At 45.4% G+C, this 18616-nt stretch overlaps 2 protein-coding genes across 4 annotated transcripts in view; both read left to right on the forward strand.

Moving 5' to 3' along the window:
* The first annotated feature begins 306 nt into the window (after positions 1 to 306).
* sesn2 (sestrin 2) lies at positions 307 to 10125 on the forward strand. Its single transcript, XM_079750152.1, has 11 exons — positions 307 to 1137; positions 1708 to 1773; positions 2786 to 2974; positions 4628 to 4810; positions 5262 to 5480; positions 5906 to 6038; positions 6965 to 7080; positions 7247 to 7330; positions 7799 to 7905; positions 8161 to 8305; positions 8936 to 10125. Exons 1-11 carry the CDS (start codon positions 814 to 816, stop codon positions 9020 to 9022), a joined length of 1653 nt encoding a protein of 550 aa, XP_079606278.1. The 5' UTR covers positions 307 to 813; the 3' UTR covers positions 9023 to 10125.
* A 1194-nt stretch (positions 10126 to 11319) lies between these two features.
* Positions 11320 to 18616, forward strand: part of yrk (Yes-related kinase) — a 14736-nt gene continuing 7439 nt past the window's right edge. For 2 of the 3 annotated variants that reach the window (XM_079749440.1, XM_079749442.1), the window contains exons 1-4: positions 11320 to 11432; positions 16520 to 16563; positions 16772 to 17011; positions 18540 to 18616. The exon at positions 18540 to 18616 is cut by the window's right edge and continues 26 nt beyond it. In XM_079749440.1, coding sequence (XP_079605566.1) covers positions 16795 to 17011; positions 18540 to 18616 — 294 coding nt within the window. In that variant the 5' untranslated portion in view covers positions 11320 to 11432; positions 16520 to 16563; positions 16772 to 16794. Of the gene's footprint in view, positions 11433 to 11516; positions 11612 to 16519; positions 16564 to 16771; positions 17012 to 18539 lie in introns of all 3 variants that reach the window. The other variant, XM_079749441.1, reaches the window with a different exon arrangement.

Genomic DNA, 18616 nt, shown 5'->3' on the forward strand with positions numbered 1-18616 from the left:
GGTGTCCTATTTATTTCAAGATGAACCGGCAAGCATTGCAAAAATCATGCAAATGTTATTTACTAGCCAATCACGCAAGCATACACAGAGAGAGAGAGAGAGAGAGAGAGAGAGAGAGAGAGAGAGAGAGAGAGAGAGAGAGAGAGAGAGAGAGAGAGAGAGAGAGAGAGAGAGAGAGATTATCAGCATGTAATATTTACTGGCAGATTAATCATTTAAAACACGGTTGGCTAAACGCAAATCAAGTAAGGGACTTTGAAGAACCGCTTCCGCAGTCGTAACGTTTGACGTCAACGTCAGGGGAAAGAACAACATCTGATGAAAAGCTGCAGCCAGCAGCAGTAAAGTGAACCGAGACACGGACTACTAGCGCCACTGAGAACACCATCGACCCGACACGTCGGTTTCACCTAGAAGTCCCAGCGGACCCGAACCGCCTTCGGGATGACTGGTTCGTGGAGCAGCGAACGGTCAAGCGCGTGATGACAACCATTACCAACGCGACCAGCCGCCGGGGCTAACATCACTTAGCCGCTAACGGTCTCGGCACCGAGCTGCCCTGCTAGCCGGTGGCAGCAAATAACCTTGGTAGGCATCAGAAGAAGACTATTCATAGAAACATGTCCACGGTATTTCAAATACGCCCATTCGTGTTACCGGCACATTGCGCTACTTGACGTGTAGTAGGCCTACATGGTCATCAGTCTGATCTTGAATCGTAGTTTGGGCTCACTCTGCTAGCGGAGGTAACGTTACACCAAGTGGGCACGAGAGCTTGTCACAGCCTTAAAACAACTCGAACCAGAACAAGAAATGACCAGTGAATCAGGGACATCCGTGCCGTGTGAATCCAAACCACCTCCCTCCTCCGGTCGCCCACGCCTCAACCACTCCGAGTCGGAACCAGACCTCGGGCCGAACCCCAAGACCTTCACGCGGCTGTGCAGCCGGGACGAGGGGGACCGAGCCGCGGCGCTCGAGGAGCTTACCCAGGCGGTGCTCGCGCGGTTAGGGCTGGATCGGCCCGGTTCCGAGCGCCTGTGCGCGTCGACTCTCCTGCATCTGCTACGGTTGTCTCGGTCGTGTCCGCTGTCCGAGGTCCGAGAGAGGGCAGCCAAACTGCTTCGCACTGCACAGGTAATGGCCCCCGGCTGAAGTGAATATCTTATGTTTGAATCGCATGTAGATCGGTTAAATCATACATATGATCGTTCAGATATGCTGTCCCTTTACGACTTTAGCGATAGTGTAGATCTATGTCTTTTAGATGTAAGGGTAAGTTATCCTTGTAATTCGAGGCACTCTGGTATATATATATTTATATGATGACGGTTACGATGATTGACTAAATGTGTTGGGACGATATTTGGAGAGATTTTTCTTGCTTGCCGTGTGATTTCATCAGACGGTGAGCTGTTTTAGGTGATGCAAGACTAGGTTTTCAAAACAAGCTCACCGGACACGCCCCCTTTCGATGATCTGAACCCTCCCCCCCCATAACTAATGCAAAATATACCGAGTCGCTCTTTTTTTTTTTCAAGATGTCGGTATGTTTGAGGAGCAGTTGTACAGCATATGTTAATATGAAACAGCGCTTTCCAGTTACATATGCTACACGTTTCCTCGGGCATATAAAAGTCACGGGGCTGCAAGTTGCAACTTATCATTTATATTATTAAAAAAAAAACTTCTGTCCTCTTCCCACAGGAGCGAGGAGTTGAAGTACCACGGGCTCTAACTTCAGGTTCAAGTGCATTTATCCCAGCTAAAGAGGTTTGTCTGCTTCGGATTCTATCGTTGGATTGCTTCTCACATAAATTGTCTACCCTAGCTTTAAAAGTCCAGTGTATACAATTTTGTAGCATCTATCAGTGTGGTTGCAGTTTGCCATCATCTGACCATCCTCTGTACTGGTAGGAGATTTGTTGTGTAAGGTGTCAGTAGGTACTTTCAAAGTGATATTCGTTCATGAGTCATATTTATATTGTATCTCCTTCTTCTGACCAATGTACTTATTGTGAGTCACTTTGGATGAAAGAGTCTGCTAAATGCCCTAAGTGTAAATGTAAGTATAATGCCATGGAGTGGGTGCATTCCATACACATCATCCCTCATCATTATACCGCTCAGACTCAACAACTGTACTAAAAAAGTATGTCCAATGGACCATAGCCATGGGTATGACGTGGCCCCTTCCTACCTACAACTCTCTCCAGGTCCCTGTAGAGCCGTCTGCCTGTTCTGGGTCACTGTAGAGACCTGAGGGCTCTATGGAGGATGACCCCCTCCATATGTAGACAGAAAGAGCTCCTTGTGTAACCAAAATAGAACCATTCTTATTTCATGGCATATGACACTCATTAAAACATCCTTGTAAATGTTATATTCCATTTCTATTTTCCATTTAGATTTAGACCTTAGAACATGTTATCCCTTCAAATGAATCCAGGAGATTTATGATATAGCAGGTCAATGTCATTGTCAGAAATGTAGAACTTCTTTTGTGAGTTGCGTAACAAAATAGAAACTTGGCTCTTTAGTAGTCGAGCCATTGAGACCAGCCGTATTGTATGTGGTTCTGATTGTGGAACTCTTATCAGTGATAAATGTATTAATTCAATCAAATCCTGATACTTTTCAAAGCTGGACTAGTAATACAACTGTCACACATTAGGACACATTAGACAACATGCAAACTTACCCACCGCTAAGAACCTCCTCAAAGCTTATTTAAGTCCTGTCTAAATACATTCTCATGTAATTCTGTCTTTACGTTCCATCCTAGATGCAGAAGGAGGGGATCGAACAGGATGTGTTACTCGACGCCTTCTTCTCGCTGGGACGTCTGGACAACATCACCATGGCGATGGGTCTGCACCCAGCCTACCTCAGCTGCTTCCTGAGGACTCAGCACGCTCTGCTGGATCTGGACGGGCCCCTGCCAAGCCTCTGGAGACACTATATCGTCATCATGGTGAGGGCATCCCCCGTCATCACCACCAAAACGTTTTAACAGGTTAACAGGTTTACCCAGGTTTAAACAGGTTTACCCAGGTTTAAACAGGTTTACACAGGTTTACACAGGTTTAAACAGGTTTAAACAGGTTCACGTGGTTTACACAGGTTTAAACAAGTGTACGCGGTTAACATAGGTTTAAATAGGTATCCACAGGTGTAAGTGGTTTCCACAGGTTTACACAGGTTGAAAATGGTGTACGCCGTTAAAACAAGCGTTCCTATACTGATTACATCCACGCTACAGGGGGTCAAGCTGGGTCAAAGAGTGAATGTGTTAACGGTACACTTTAATGAAAGGGAAACAGAGCTGATGTAATAGTTGGACATTTGATGCCATGCCGTAACTCATAATGATAATCAAAGCAGCGCTGGTGGAACACGTAAACAGCACATTTTGCAGCAGCAACCGCAGAACATGTCAAACCTGTACTATGTACCGTTTGGAAGAGGAGCCACTGTGTCAGAAAGTGACATTCCATATTTACTTCTTATTTTAAAACATTGATCAACACTGAAGGTCTGGGAGGTTAAACCATTGAAGCTATTGAGTACAGTGGATTTATGGGCCTTTGCCGTCCCAGTACATCTGCCTGTATCTATTGGAAAAGCTTTTTATTTGACTATGTAAATGTTATTTACCATGTGACTGATAAAAATAGTATTTAGTATAATATTATAAGAGCCAACCCACTGTTTCAGTGGGAATTCGAACACTGAGATTTAAACAAATGTGTTTTGGGCTGAAAGTTTTAGGAAAGAGGGGTCTTGAGCTATTTCAGTTAAATAAAATGTTTGACGATAATACAAGATATTCCCATGTTAAAAAAAAATATTATATGTACGGTTTTGGGTTCGCTGGCGTATTTTTAGAAATGGTTTGTTTGTCCCACTGGAGATTGAAAGTCTTGCTCTGTGACTGATGTCCTCACACCGGATGATCTGGTCTGCTGATGGCTGCAGCCATGATGGTAGTTTTGACCTTGGGTTCGTGACACCCTTGATGAAGAGATTAATGTCATCTGTGAAAAACACCCAATGTGGGCTGACTTTAATCACGAACATCGCACAAAGCTTGCCGTCAGCCACGGGTAATACTGCATGGATGATGGATTAATGAAGATAAACAGCGCCTGATCAATAAGCCACCTCCCTGATCCCTTCCCCCGCCCCTCTCCGTTAAGTCACACGCCTTACAGATGCATCATATTCCAGAAATAATGATCCACTTTGTGTCCAGGACGATATCCAAAAAATTGTCCATTTAACCAAATATTATGACATCTTTTGCAAAAAAAAATAGGTAATGAATCAAATGATTATCCTTAATCACTCATTGTTTTATTGGAACTCTGTTCAATCTGAATTATTTGCATTCAACTTGGCTATCCTGGAAGCCTTCTGATATTTAAAGTGATATAAATCTTTATTAATCCTAGAAGTTTGGGATTTTTTAGGCCAAACCCTAACCCATTTTATATGATCAAATGTTTAAAGATGTTGCATTAGCTGTGCTGAGCCCCTCAGACAGCCCTGTTCGTCTGAGTAGGCCTCTCATTGGACGTGGCGTTCACCATGGCCGTCTGTGTACCCTCCTGGGGGGGTCCTTTAGGCAGCGGCGAGGCACCAGTGCTCCTACCTGGTCCAGCAGCACAGCGCGGCCTACCTGGAGGCGGGCGGGGAGGAGAGCTGGCTAGGTGGCGTGCAGCAGGCCCCCGCCAAGCTGCGCAGCCTGCAGGGTCTCAACAAGCTGCTGGCTCACAGACCCTGGCTCATCACACAGCAGCACATACAGGTGGGGGCCCTGTGGCACGCACGCATCAGTAACTGGACAACATAGGCACGGCCACGGTGGAAGTAACTGATTTACTAGTAATAAACCATAATCACTATTGATTATCGTGTATGTCTTACAATTATTAAGGAATTTGTTTTTATAGGGGAGAGTTTTTTCAGACTTTGACCCTCCATTCGCTGGTCAGTAATGACCTCTATATCCACCTACCATTTCAATATATATATATCTATCATATCATATAATATCCACTTTTTGAAAAAAGAACTGTGCTCTAGTGAACTCTTGACCCGCATGGGAAAGGAGATGAGGGCAGACATGATGGGGAAATGCCCCTGTGTAAGGTTAAGATCAGACCCCAGGCAGGGTGGGGCATTGGGTCGTGGGTCACAGCAACGGCGTGGTGCTCCACGGTATCTAGGTGACCCGTACAATCTCTGTGTCCCTGTAGGAGCTGGTGTGTCCGGGGGCGGAGTCTCGCTGGTCATTGGCTGAACTGATCCATGCAGTGATTCTCATGGCGCACGCCCATTCGCTGTCCTCCTTCGTGTGGGGCTGCGGGGTGAACCCTGAGCCTGACCACACAGGAGGCCATGCCTTCAGCCCTCCGTCGCCCAATCACCTACCCTGCAGCCCCCATAGCCCCGCCCACGAGGACGGCAGGCAAGAGGTGAGACTGGGAAGGGGTTCAGACTAGACTGATATCTGCTGTTGTTGTTTGAAGATAAGATGGTACTTTATTAAACAGGGATACAACCTTTATCACAGGGTGAGGTTTTAAATATTAGTTTAATCAACTTAATGATCATGTATTTCAATTCAGTGATCCTCATTTCTTTCTTTTGATGTATTACATTTCTTGTTATTTTATTTAATTACTTCTGTATCTTTTAGTTGAAGTATATTATGTCAGCCCTAGCACAACCTTACCTTTTTAGGTACATTTAAAAATATCCGTAAGGTGACTTCTGGGTGCAGTAGTTTGGCCCCTGAAGCTTTTCAACATGGGGTTGTAACCACACACGAGGGGACAGCAGTGAAGGGGGCTCCTTATGTTGGCCTTGAGCCTGACCCCCCCCCCCCCCCCTCCCCCAGCTGACGGACGGCGTGATGGAGGTGGAGGTGCTGATGAAGAGGATGGCTGAGCTCCAGGAGCAGGAGGAGGAGTGCACCCAGGAGGAGATGCTCACGCGCTTTGAGCGGGAACGCAGCGAGAGCATCCCCACCGGTACCAACACCCCCCCACCCGTCTGTCCTGCCTCCAGCTATCCCTTTAGCCATTAATCCCTCCCTTTATCCCTCCCCCCCTTTATCCCTCCCCCCTTTATCCCTCCCTTTACCCATCCCTCCCTCTCTTTATCTATCCCTCCCTCCCTTTATCCATCCCTCCCTCCCTTTATCCCTCCCTCCCTCCCTTTATCCCTCCCCCTTATCCCTCCCTCCCTTTATTCATCCCTCCCCCTTTTATCCCTCCCTCCCTTTATCCCTCCCTCCCCCTTTATCCATCCCTCCCCCCTTTATCCCTCCCTCCCTTTATCCCTCCCTCCCTTTATCCATCCCTCCCTTTATCCCTCCCTCCCTTTATCCATCCATCCCCCTTTATCCCTTCCCCTCTTTATCCCTCCCCCCTTTATCCCTCCCTCTCTTTATCCCTCCCTCCCTCCCTTTATCCCTCCCTCCCTTTATCCATCCCTCCCTCCCTTTATCCCTCCCCTCTTTATCCCTCCCTCCCTTTATGCATCCCTCCCCCGCTTTATCCCTCCCTCCCTTTATGCATCCGCCCCTTTATCCCTCCCTCCCTTTATCCCTCCCCCCTTTATCCCGCCCTCCCTTTATCCCTCCCTCTCTTTATCCCTCCCTCCATCCCTCCCTCCCTTTATCCATCCCTCCCTCCCTGTATCCCTCCGTCCCTTTATCACTCCCTCGCTTTGTCCATCCCTCCCTCCCTTTATCCCTCCCCCCCTTTATCCATCCCTCCTTCCCTTTATCCCTCCCTCCCTCCCTCCCTTTTCTCCATTTAAACATCCATCCCTGCTGTCATCACACACAGCTCACTCGTTCTGTGTGTGTGTGTGTGTGTGTGTGTGTGTGTGTGTGTGTGTGTGTGTGTGTGTGTGTGTGTGTGTGTGTGTGTGTGTGTGTGTGTGTGTGTAGCGGTAGTGCGGGGAGCCCCTCCGGAGGTGGTGCTCCGCCTGGTGGAGGAACCAGAGTTCAGTTATGAGGACTTTGCCCCTCGGGGAGAGCAGGCCCCGCCAACCATGAGGGCACAGGTGAGGCCCCAGAGCCCTTTACCTGTCATTATCTCTGGGAGAGAACCTCCGTCATACTGTTTGTGTGTGTAGAATATAACCGCCACTATTGCAGTGTACCGAGGTGGAAAAAAGCTGGATGCTAGGTTATGTGGGTTATAGAGTGATCTTGTTTCATGGTGTGCAGGACTACTCCTGGGAGGACCACGGCTACTCCCTGGTGAACCGGCTCCTTCCAGACATGGGACAGTTGCTGGACGAGAAGTTCCAGGTAACCTTTACCAGGGGGACCTCACGCCCTGACCCCTGACCCCCAGCCCCATGACTCCCATGCCATGGCGTTCCCTGACCTCACAATCAATGCGGTGCAGTAGTGAGTCGCTGTCGGTAGCCAGCACATGATACTGAAAACGAAAGTGAGGGAGGTTAATGATTTGTGGATTATAAAGTGGATAATTGATGACCACGTGGAATATACATAAAGTTGGCCTGATGAGTTGGAGTCGTTCCCTCCGGGGTCAGGGGAGGACGCCCATGTTGACTTGGCTCGTGATATCTTCGCTAGCATGTGTGTAAAACATTTTATGGGGCTTGTTTGCCATCCTCTGCCGTTGGTCGGCGTGGTTCATCAGCATGGTTTAATGTAATGTTTCATGAGGAGATACGCATTTTATTAATGGGTTCAGTGATCTGAATAAACGATTTTAGGCTCTTTTAGTGAACATGGTATTTTTTTCAGGTTGTGAGTAACCTGACCTACCACAGGATGGCCATGCATGAGGGCGTGGACACCTACACCCTGAGGAAAGCCTTGTGGAACTACATCCACTGCCTCTACGGCATACGGTGAGAGGACACACACACACAGACACATGTGGACATACTGAGGACCACATGAGGCTCCGTGACGCTACTGCGTCATAATCAGTACTTTCATTTCAACTCCATGCAGACCATCTGCTCTACCACTGCGTCATCATTTAAACCTAAAGGTCTAAACAACCTTTCATGTCCTCCTTTTACATGGTTTCACCACTTAATTCAACGTGGTTCCTGGCTCTGGAGGATGTGATGGCCAATGTATTTCCTCCCGCTCTGCAGCTACGACGACTACGACTACGGCGGCGTTAACGTGCTGCTGGAGCGCTCCCTGAAGGTGTTCGTCAAGACGGTGGCCTGCCACCCCGAGCAGACCACCGCCCGCATCTACCACGCCTTCTGGAGGCACTTCAAGCACTCTGAGAAGGTCCCCCCCCCACACACTGATCATAGGATTGATGGGTGATTGGTGGCGGCACTAAAACCACATGCTTTCTGTGAAGGGAATGATGGTTAAGGATTTGTGGTGGTTCCCAATAGGTTAAAGTGCCATGAAGGGCTGGGCGATTAATCGAATTTCGATCTCGATTTCAATTTTAGCGTCAAACGATCACAAAACTAAGTTAATCAAGTTTTTTTTTAAGTTTTTTTTTTATGTTTTATAGAAAGTGCAGAACAGCTGGATACCTATCTGTACATTATTTTAGATTTGAACATTTTCCTTTTGACCATTTTGTGTATTATTTTATGGCGAAATTTCAAAGTTAGTAGTGTTTTTGGGAGAGACATGCTGAATAAATACATCATGTTTTCAAACTCATAAATAATCATTTGAATAATCGTTATTTCAATATTGACCAAAATAATCGTGATTATGATTTTTTTCCATAATCGAGCAGCCCTAGTGCCATGACACTTTATTTTTCCTAGAAATAGCTGGAGTAATGTATTGGCTGTAACATTCAGATCATACACTTATCGTGAATTTTTTGATCCCTGACCTTTTTGCTCTAAGAAGTGTGATTGTATTAATAGTTCTCTTCTTTTTATTTTGTAGGTTCACGCCAACCTGATTGTCATGGAGGCTCGACTTCAGGCTGCGCTTCTCTACACTTTAAGAGCCATCACACATTACATGAGATGACACATACACACACACACAAGCATGCTGATCCTGAGCCAGTGAGACGATTTAAGGCTTGTCCCATCATCTCACACACACACACACACACACACACACACACACACACACACACACACACACACACACACACACACACACACACACACACACACACACTCTGCAGTGGTTTGTCTGGTTTTTGAACATCTTCTTTCGTCAATGTATATCATGGTTTTGCGTTATTGCTGCTTTCTACCTGTGAATCATTTTTGGATATTTAAAGAGAAAATCTGTCTTGTTAAGCTTGTTTTGCACTGAAATAATTAAGGCTAAGTTTATTGGCATGAGCCTCAAGTATTTAGCTGAATACCCTACATGCAATGAACATACGTGCACATCTTTTTACACACTGGCACACCCCAGGAAGACTCACTCAGTGACCACTTCATTAGTAGGCTCGTTTGACTTAATGTCAACTCTAACCCTTTTGGCAATCCTCCTCCAAACACTCATTCACACAACGTTTCCACCAGAGGTGCAAACGTTTTTTAACACTATTCTCTTCCCACTCAAGAGGTCGAGAACGAGACACAGCTACTCAAATCCACAGACAAAGTAATCTAAATAAATGTCACCATGTTCAGTCTGATTTTGAAAAGAAACTGAACCATCTGACCATATCACGGCATGCTTCAATGCTCTGTGTTCCTTGCCACCTGATTGGCTGAATGTATATTTGCTTTAATTGAGCTGTTACCCAATGACGTGGCCACAGAGTACACTCCCACACACACACACACACACACACACACACACACACACTCACACGTGTATGCATATATACATACACACAATCACACGGTGACGTACAAAGCTGCACATGTATCGATGCATATCTGGGGTGTCTGGGCCACGCTGCATGTGGAGGGAGGCCCACCAGACCATCCATTTCAAAGTTTCTATCTGCACTGTTGTTTGTTGGAGATAACTGCAGTTTAACTGTTTTGACCGAGGGCCGCTCTTCTCCAGCAGGAGATAAATCAGTAGATACATTATCATAGACCCCCTCCCTCAGTTGAGGAAAGAAAAAAAGAAAAGACAATAACTTGTATTTTTATAAACAATAAAAGCTACTTTGGTATCAAATAAACATCCTGGGAAGATGTGCGCTTGTTTGGAGACAACTAAGAAAGTTTTTTGTTTGTTTACGTATATTAATTGTGTTGACTGCATATGCTAACATTAACTCAAATGTTGATGTATACGCAACTTTGTAAAATCCTAAGGCGGTGTTTCAAAAATTGACACCAGATGGAGACATAGGTTAGATAACGCCAGGAATCTCGTTTTTAAAGAATAGAAGATTTGTATGTCACCAATAAGCTAAAAAACTTAGTACAATACCGCCCTTCAAAACTTAAATATTTTTAAGTAAAAAAAAAACATTAAAGTTGGAGGCACGAACATCAATATTATAACTAATATTTTACATTATTGGATAATTCATAGGCTACATGTGCATTTGCAATATCATTTATTTTACTTTGACGCAGAGCAGCCGGTTACCTAGTCGTATAACATGGTCACTAATAGATCCTCGGAATGGGGACTTTACTTTCATCAGGGCGTAGATTTGGGTGGGGACCAGGGGACGTGTCCCCACCAATGTCAAATAACGACTGAAATGTATTATATTCAGGTTGAAACGAAAAACAAGCGCCTCATGCGGTACACAAAGGGTTAAATTCCCACTTCGGTACCGCCTCCCAACATACGTCTTTTTACACTTCCCAGCCGGTTCGGTCGCGGCTTCTCATAAGGAAAGTTCTTCTCTGTCTTTCTTTATCGTATATCGCATCATCTCTCCCCGTCTTCGTTTAATGTGCCTGAATCACCTTCTCTCAGATGATAGTCAGCAGCTCGCGGTTTTCACTGTCTTATCTGGTTATCACTGGTTATCACATGCTTGCTACATCCTATATAATCCAGATAACCCAACAGAAACACGCACGCACGCACAACCAGGTCACTATTCAGCGCATGAATTTGAGGAAAATAGTAGGCTATACAATAGTATTGGTAGACTTCAATAGAATGAACATGCCCTTCTCCAGCTAGAACCACTCATGTTGTTATTGCTGCGTTGTCTAGACAGAGACAACGCAGCAACACCTCTACCCAAGGCCTCCCCCCCACCACCACCACATGTTAGGGACTGGGGATGAAGAGCGCAACACACGCGCACACTTGCTACAAGGGAGGACCTCAAAGCGCGCGGACTCAACCCTTCCGCATGTCGAGCACGCGCACACATCCTCGCTCTCGTAGCGCGGCTCCACCAACCACCGGACAGCGATTTTTGTGCCGTTCGCCACCGTTCACCAGCCGCCCGGTCCCCGTCGTCCCCTGGGATAACTTTACACACTCCACGGTAGGAAGACATTATATTGACGTATTATTGAGCATAACAAATCGTCACTGTACTTTTAATTTCTGTGTGTGGCTACCGTGAAAGTTGGCTAGCGGTTCTACTCTGACATCTCCGCATCTACAACCGTCATCACCGGGGGGGGCGCACCGCCGCCGTGCGACTAGGCGGCTTGACAACCGGTACAAGTGATTCATGATTTTGGACAAAAAGGAAGGGACCTATCACAGCAGCATGTTTGCATGGTCACCTGCTTATTCTCTACCTCATCTATTTAATATGCTTACTTCCACTGTCCCTTTAACCTCGTCACACAGTCAGATAAGCAAAACCACGTCCTTCAAAAGTACCACTTCTATATGCGGTGTTGCTTCACTCCACCGTGAGGAAAGAGGTTCGCTGTATCAGTCAAGGACACATTTTTACACTGTTGCACAAGTAGACCTACAAATTGTACGCGTCAACTGGATTTGCTTCATTAAAGGAAACCTTTGCAGAGAAAAAGCCTGGATACACATTATTTTACATTGTGTTTATGTGTCATCTCGGGGAAATTTCGATCTTCCTCAATCATTTCAGATACTTGTTTCAGTTCAGTAGATGTCCGCCCTGGGGGGGGGGGGGAATGGCAATTCTGAAGGACAGAATTGCCATTAGGCCATCTGAGGTTGGTCACTTCCTTTTTACGAGGTCACTTCCTGTCTTGACTCAGGCTAGGGAGGAAGGAGGCAGGGGGGTGTTTGTGGTGGTGGTGGTGTTGGTGGTGGTAGATGCCGCCACTGCACAGCTGCGGTAGGTTGCAGGTGTCCCTCTGAGGCTCTGCAGAAGCGTCAAGTCAATCTCTGGCCTGCACGCCATGTTTTGCGGTTCTGAAGTTTGCTGAGTTGAAGGCCTGACCACCAGAACACACTTCCCAATTGAGAGAGAGAGAGGGAATGTATGCCTGTTTCACTCTCTCGCTCTTGGTTGCTCTCTCTCACTCTCTCTCACTCTCTCTCACTCTCTCTTTCTCGCTTGCTATCTTTCACTCACTCTCCTGCTCATTCTCCCTCACCCTCCTTCTCGTCCTCGTTCTCTCTCTCTTTCCCTCTCTTTCTCCCTCTCCCTCCCTCTCTTCGGGGCTGACGTCATTAGGGAAACAGGACATCCCGCTGGCCTAGACACCTCGAGCACGTCTCCAGCTCTCATTCTTCAGTGTGAAGGTGTGTGCGTGCGTGCCTGTGGTATTAGGACTCAGTGACAGCTGGCTTCCCATTGTCCTATCACTGGCAGCCCACTCACACATGGCATCCTGTGTTTCTTCCTGCGGAGTGACCAGAGGAGAGGGCAAGGAGGGGAGAGTGAGAGGTACGCGGAGAACGAGAGAGAGTACGTGGGGAACTAAAGAGAGAGAGAGAAGGGGAGACACCAAGGGAGAGGCCTCTGTCTAAACGCCTTGAAGAGATACTCTGAGATATCTGTAAATCTGTCCTACCCACATTCAGACAAATTGCTTAATTTCATAAGCGAGACTTTCCTGGGTTAGCGTCTGCTCTGTTTGCCACTTCCATTGACTTGCAGAGTTAAATTAGCCTAGCTCCTGTTCATGTGAAGGGAAAATACTGGGAAGCACTTTTTATTTATTTCCAAAGGTTTCCAACGTGTTCCGAATGGTCCCTTTTATCCAACGAGTGCCAGTAACGACACAACACGATTGTAGTTTGTCTGGCACTTTTCACAGCGCTGGGATTATGAGGCTACCTGTGATGTTATCACGTTATCAGCTGCTTCTGGCCGGGTACTCTTGCAGAGGGCAACATGTCCCTCTAATCGCTTTAATAACCTGTATCTGAATTCACTGTGACTCACTTGGGATAAAAGTTTCAAATGACAAAATAGTGATAGAGAGAGAATGACACAAAGAGTGTGTTCAGGAAGCTGTTTGGTACACACAATGCAGTTTCTAGTTTGACGGAAAATCCTTAGCGTTTGAAGAGCACTTGTAGAATCCACCTTCAGCGGAGAAGGAGAGGAATTCTGTCTGCTTCCGGCTGGCCACCAAGCTCTAAGGAGAGACAGAGAGACTGAATGGTGAATTGATCTTTGTTCTGCAGACATATGCTATTGGAGATTTCCCCCCCCCCCCCTGTATGTATGTTTTTCTGGATGTTTTATGTGGTTCCACAGGTGGGGGTGGGGGGTTAGGACTTATCTGTGGCCTGCGGGGGCAGGAAAGGGTGTGTCCCATGGATTTGGATGTTTGTGAGAGTGATCATATTGTCTGGATGTTATTGAGATTTTTTCAGAATGAGCCCCCTTCGCACATAAAGGTCAGGTATCGCTGTGATGGTTAGCAATTAGTTGGATAACGAAATTTGTATATGTTTTTTATGTCTAATAATTTTAACTCTAGTGTCAAGTTACACAAACATGGCAGCTATAACTATCCTTCAACCCGGTATTCTTCAGGAAATGTAACGTCTGTTTTATAGGATCGACATAGTCCTAGGTGTGTGTGTGTGTGTGTGTGTGTGTGTGTGTGTGCGTGTATTTAATTCAATTCAATTCAATTGAATTTTATTTGTATAGCCCTTAATCACCATTACAGTCTCAAAGGGCTCAACAGGCCAAATAGTTATGACATATCTCATATCTCATATTAAGAGCCTAAACAAAAAACCATCCAAGCATTACATATACAAATATAAAGTGTATATAAACACCTAGGTTTCTACATTCAGTTCCGTAGGTTGTCAGTTGTTTTGGTCTAGCCTCTTGGGTCACAACCTTTAATGGTTCACTGTTCACTAATGGGGATGGCCGATCAAGCAAGAAAATTGACAAAAACCCTGGTACAAGAGGAACACAGCAAAGTTGAGACACAGTGGCCATGCCAGCTTCTTACACCACCATGTCGTTATCGCAATTAGTACCAGTAATGGTTCGCCTTTCTGAAGAAAAAAATAAGAAGCAAGAAAAGAAAGCAGAATTATTATAAAAAATCCAATAAACGTTTATTAATATATGGTTCTATAGTAACGTCACCAAACATTGGTGTCATTATTAGAGAGAGAGAGACACCCATGTACTACGAATGAAGGCTAAGAGGAACTCTCTCCAGTTACATTGAGCACTGTATTCACCATGTCACGGACATAAAAACTCACAGCCTGACAAGAAAATACTCTGTAGAGTTACTGACTTTATTTGTGTTTGTGTGTGTGTGTGCTTATACATTCACACCATTAAGTGAGATAACAGCTATGGGAGGGACTCGGAAGACTAAAAGAAGGAGAGAGAGAGAGAGAGAGAGAGAGAGAGAGCTGAGTTTAAGGAATGGGGGGGGGGGGGGTAGGGAGAGTGAGAGGAGGAATATGGTCAACAGGAACTCCTGAGAACAATGGCCACAAGGCGTGCCATGCAAACATTTATACTGCTGTGTGTGTGTGTGTGTGTGTGTGTGTGTGTGTGTGTGTGTGTGTGTGTGTGTGTGTGTGTGTGTGTGTGTGTGTGTGTGTGTGCGTGTGTGAGAGTACTGAAGTGTTGTGTTGTGTTTTTACTTGATTGGTTATTTGAATTCATGTTTGGTGAATGTGTTTCCTATTGCTCTGGCCACGCAGGGTCGGTGGTCTTCTTGAGTCAGGCTTTGGTGGAGGCGGACTAGGAGAGGAGGAGGAGGATGATGATGGTGATGAGGATGATGAAGGTTTTAAATGGCCCTGCTTGTTTCTGTGGGTGGGTGGGGGGTAGTGGGATCTGGGATGGACGGCATTTAACAGAGGTGTGTGTGTGTGTGTGTGTGTGTGTGTGTGTGTGTGTGTGTGTGTGTGTGTGTGTGTGTGTTTAAAAGCCGGCTTTGGCAGGAATGAGAGAAAAACAGTAGAGGGAGGAAGGTATGTGATCTGGGGGCTTTGTGGAGTTACAGCTGCTCTCTGTGTGTGTGTAGCGTGTGTGATTGAGTGTGTATTTTGTGTGCGTGTGTGTGTGTTCATGCCTTCTGCGTTTGTGTCTTTGTAGATAGACTCTGTCCGAAAGTTTCCAGGAAAAGGGGGGAGCCATCAGAAGGGTGGACAGGAAACTCTAACAGGGCTTACTTCCTGTGGCGCTCCTGATGGCGGACCAGATAGTGTGCGTGCGTGCGTGTGTGTGTGTGTGTGTGTGTGTGTGTGTGTGTGTGTGTGTGTGTGTGTGTGTGTGTGTGTGTGTTTGTATGCGTGTGTGTGTGTGTGTGTGACATCGTTGCATATTGTGCACCAAATGAGCGTGGAGCAGCCGACTGTTTTGAATGTGGCCCATAATAGCTATTGTTACTTTCAGTTTTTGAGGAATTTATGGGAATTTGGTGTGTTAGCACGGAACCAGAAGGATTTTACACAGGAGGAGAAAAACGGTTTCCAGTTTCCAGTCATACAGAGGATATATCCTTCTGATGCTTCCATATGCAAACTTAAATGTGGAGAACAATTTGGACACACACACACACACACACACACACACACACACACACACACACACACACACACACACACAGTGCAGCTGTTTCGATGATAAGAGTCAGTTTAGAGGAACAGAGACGTGTGCCCGTCTCTCAGAAAACACGCTTGGGGTGTCATCAAAAGGATATTCCACATTGTCGGACGCAAACTTTAGCACACAGAAGCCACCACAGATGCATACACACACAGACAGATACACACACATAGACAAACACAGAGAAAACCACACACACACACAGATACACACACAGAGACACACAAAGAGACAACCACACGCACACACACACACACACACACACACACACACACACACACACACACACACACACACACACACACACACACACACACACATACACACATACACACACAAACACAGAAAACCACACACACACATCCAAAATTTTTGACCGGGCTATGTAGCAGTATGAATAATTATAGGGGAAGTGGCTAACATTACACCTCCCTCTCACCCTGTTTCTCTCTCTTTCTCCGGCGCTCTTTCTTAACTCGGCTCTGTCTTCCTCTCACTTCTGCATCCGTTTTCACATGGCTGCTCTTCATGTTTTGAACATTTCTCCAACCCACTTTGTATTTATGTGTGTGTCCTGATAGGGGCCATGGTGAGTGACCAATGATCTGACACAGGCAGATATCAGGTGAGTGACCTGGGGCCCCCTCCTCCATGTAATGAGCTGTGGGTTACAGTTAAAGGCCCCTAGCGGCCAGCTTGGTTCTCAATGCTCGCTGGGTGTTGAACCTGAAGGCTTGTCCTTTGAAATTGAAAATCCCAGACCAATGTTCATTCATCCCCTCTACTGCTCTACAATAACCCTATTGTATCCCTTTTCCTCCTGGTGGCCGTAGAGACCGTCTCCGTGCTGGTTATTATGGGGTGTGCCTGTTGCAAGCAGAAGGACGCCGCCAAAGCAGCAGAGGCTGCAAACTGTTCCCCTGACAACATGGATGGGGCGGCGTCGACAGCCCTGGCTCCAACCCGCTACAGCCCTGATCCCACCCAGATAATCCCGGACTTCAACAAGGCCTTCTCCGCCCCCATCTTCCCCAGTACCACCAACGCACAGATCAGACCCGTCGGCAACACAAGTAGGAGGCGGGGACCGTGTGTGTGTGTGTGTTTGTGTGAGAGTGTGTGAGTGAGTGAGTGAGTGAGTGAGTGAGTGAGTGTGTGTGTGTGTGTTAGGGCTCGTTATTGCCAGGTACCTCACAATTCAATTCAATTCTGATTCTTTAGGTCTTGATTCGATTCGATATCGATTTAATTTGATATTGATCCAATTGCTTTGATATCGATTCAATAATACATGCAGATGAAAAAAATACCTAAATATTATATAGAATTAACCATTTCAAAATGAATGAACCATTTCATTGTGCTTTAATTAGCTAAAAGGGAATACAACATTGTATAGTATTGTTCCTGAGCTAAACTTGCAGCATAAAAGTAATAATCATAACATGGACAAATTTAAAAGTGCATGTTAATTTAGGCATACTCGCTTCTAGATTACAATGACTGAGTATGCTTCTTTTACTTATTTTTTTGGAAATAATTGATTCTGAATCTAAATTGAATTGAGAATAAGTAAATTGAATCAAATCAAGTGTGTGTGATGTTCCTGTGCAGATGCATTGAGGAGTAAAGTTGACCTCATACAGATAAGAGAAGCTAATTTAACTAATATATCTAGGAAAAGTTACTATAATTAAGACAAAGATGTTGAAAAATATAATTTGAGAAACACAATATGATACAAAGTAATGGATTAAGATAATGAGGAACCAGATTTACTAATGTCATTAAAATAAAGTCATTAAGATACATTAAGGTGATCAAGATTTGAGCTAATTAAGAGACCCTCATTATTGAAATTGATTAAGAAATATTTATGGCATCAGGATTATGTATTTTATATAATTATTGTCCCATATATAATAAGACAAAACTGTCTTTTGATTGTGGGTGAATTGTGTGTTTTGTTTGTATGAAACATATATGTATTTTCTGATTTTAATCTCAATGAGACTTTTACCTGGTTAAATAGGTTAAATAAAAAAATAAATACATTATGTGTTAAAGACACAACCTTCTTCCCAGCAGTCTCTTCCAGCTCAATATATTCCACCCTGGCCCCTTCTCTCCTGTAGCATCACACCGGATGTGTCCCTGTAGGGTAGCGCTGTTAGCATCACATACCTCATCCTGGAGATCCACGGGTAGAATCAATAATGCAGGACAGGATTTCTGCTGGTTCCCTTGAGCCACCGCTGCTGTGGCACCGCATGCAGTATGACAGAGTAGGACTACGCCAGCGTCAGATTCACTCACTGTATGACACCAATAACCGGCTTCAAGGAAGGGGGCGGCCGACAATGACATTTACTGATTTACTGATTATTCATGATTATTTCCTCTTAAGTGATGCATTTTGTTATATACCATCTATAAACCTTTTCTGAATTGAATACTGTTGTTACAGTAGTGGTTTTAGGGAAGACAAATCGGTAATATACACAGTCCTTTATTTTTTTGAATATTTACATGTTCAAACATATGTGTGTATGTGTGTATGTGTGTGTGTGTGTGTGTGTGTGTGTGTATGTATGTGTGCAGGTGGTGGAGTTACCCTCTTCATAGCACTGTATGACTATGATGCTCGCACTGAAGATGACCTCACCTTCAAGAAAGGA

The sequence above is a fragment of the Pollachius pollachius genome (genome assembly GCF_949987615.1).
Source record: "Pollachius pollachius genome assembly, chromosome: 13".
In the NCBI taxonomy this organism is placed as follows: domain Eukaryota; kingdom Metazoa; phylum Chordata; class Actinopteri; order Gadiformes; family Gadidae; genus Pollachius; species Pollachius pollachius.

Coding starts and splice junctions, on each gene's coding strand:
- sesn2 (XM_079750152.1), top strand. CDS start 814: ATGACCAGTGAATCAGGGACATCCGTGCCGTGTGAATCCAAACCACCT. Junction 6,039..6,964: donor CAGCGAGAGCATCCCCACCG/GTACCAACACCC, acceptor GTGTGTGTGTAG/CGGTAGTGCGGGGAGCCCCT. Junction 7,906..8,160: donor CACTGCCTCTACGGCATACG/GTGAGAGGACAC, acceptor CCCGCTCTGCAG/CTACGACGACTACGACTACG.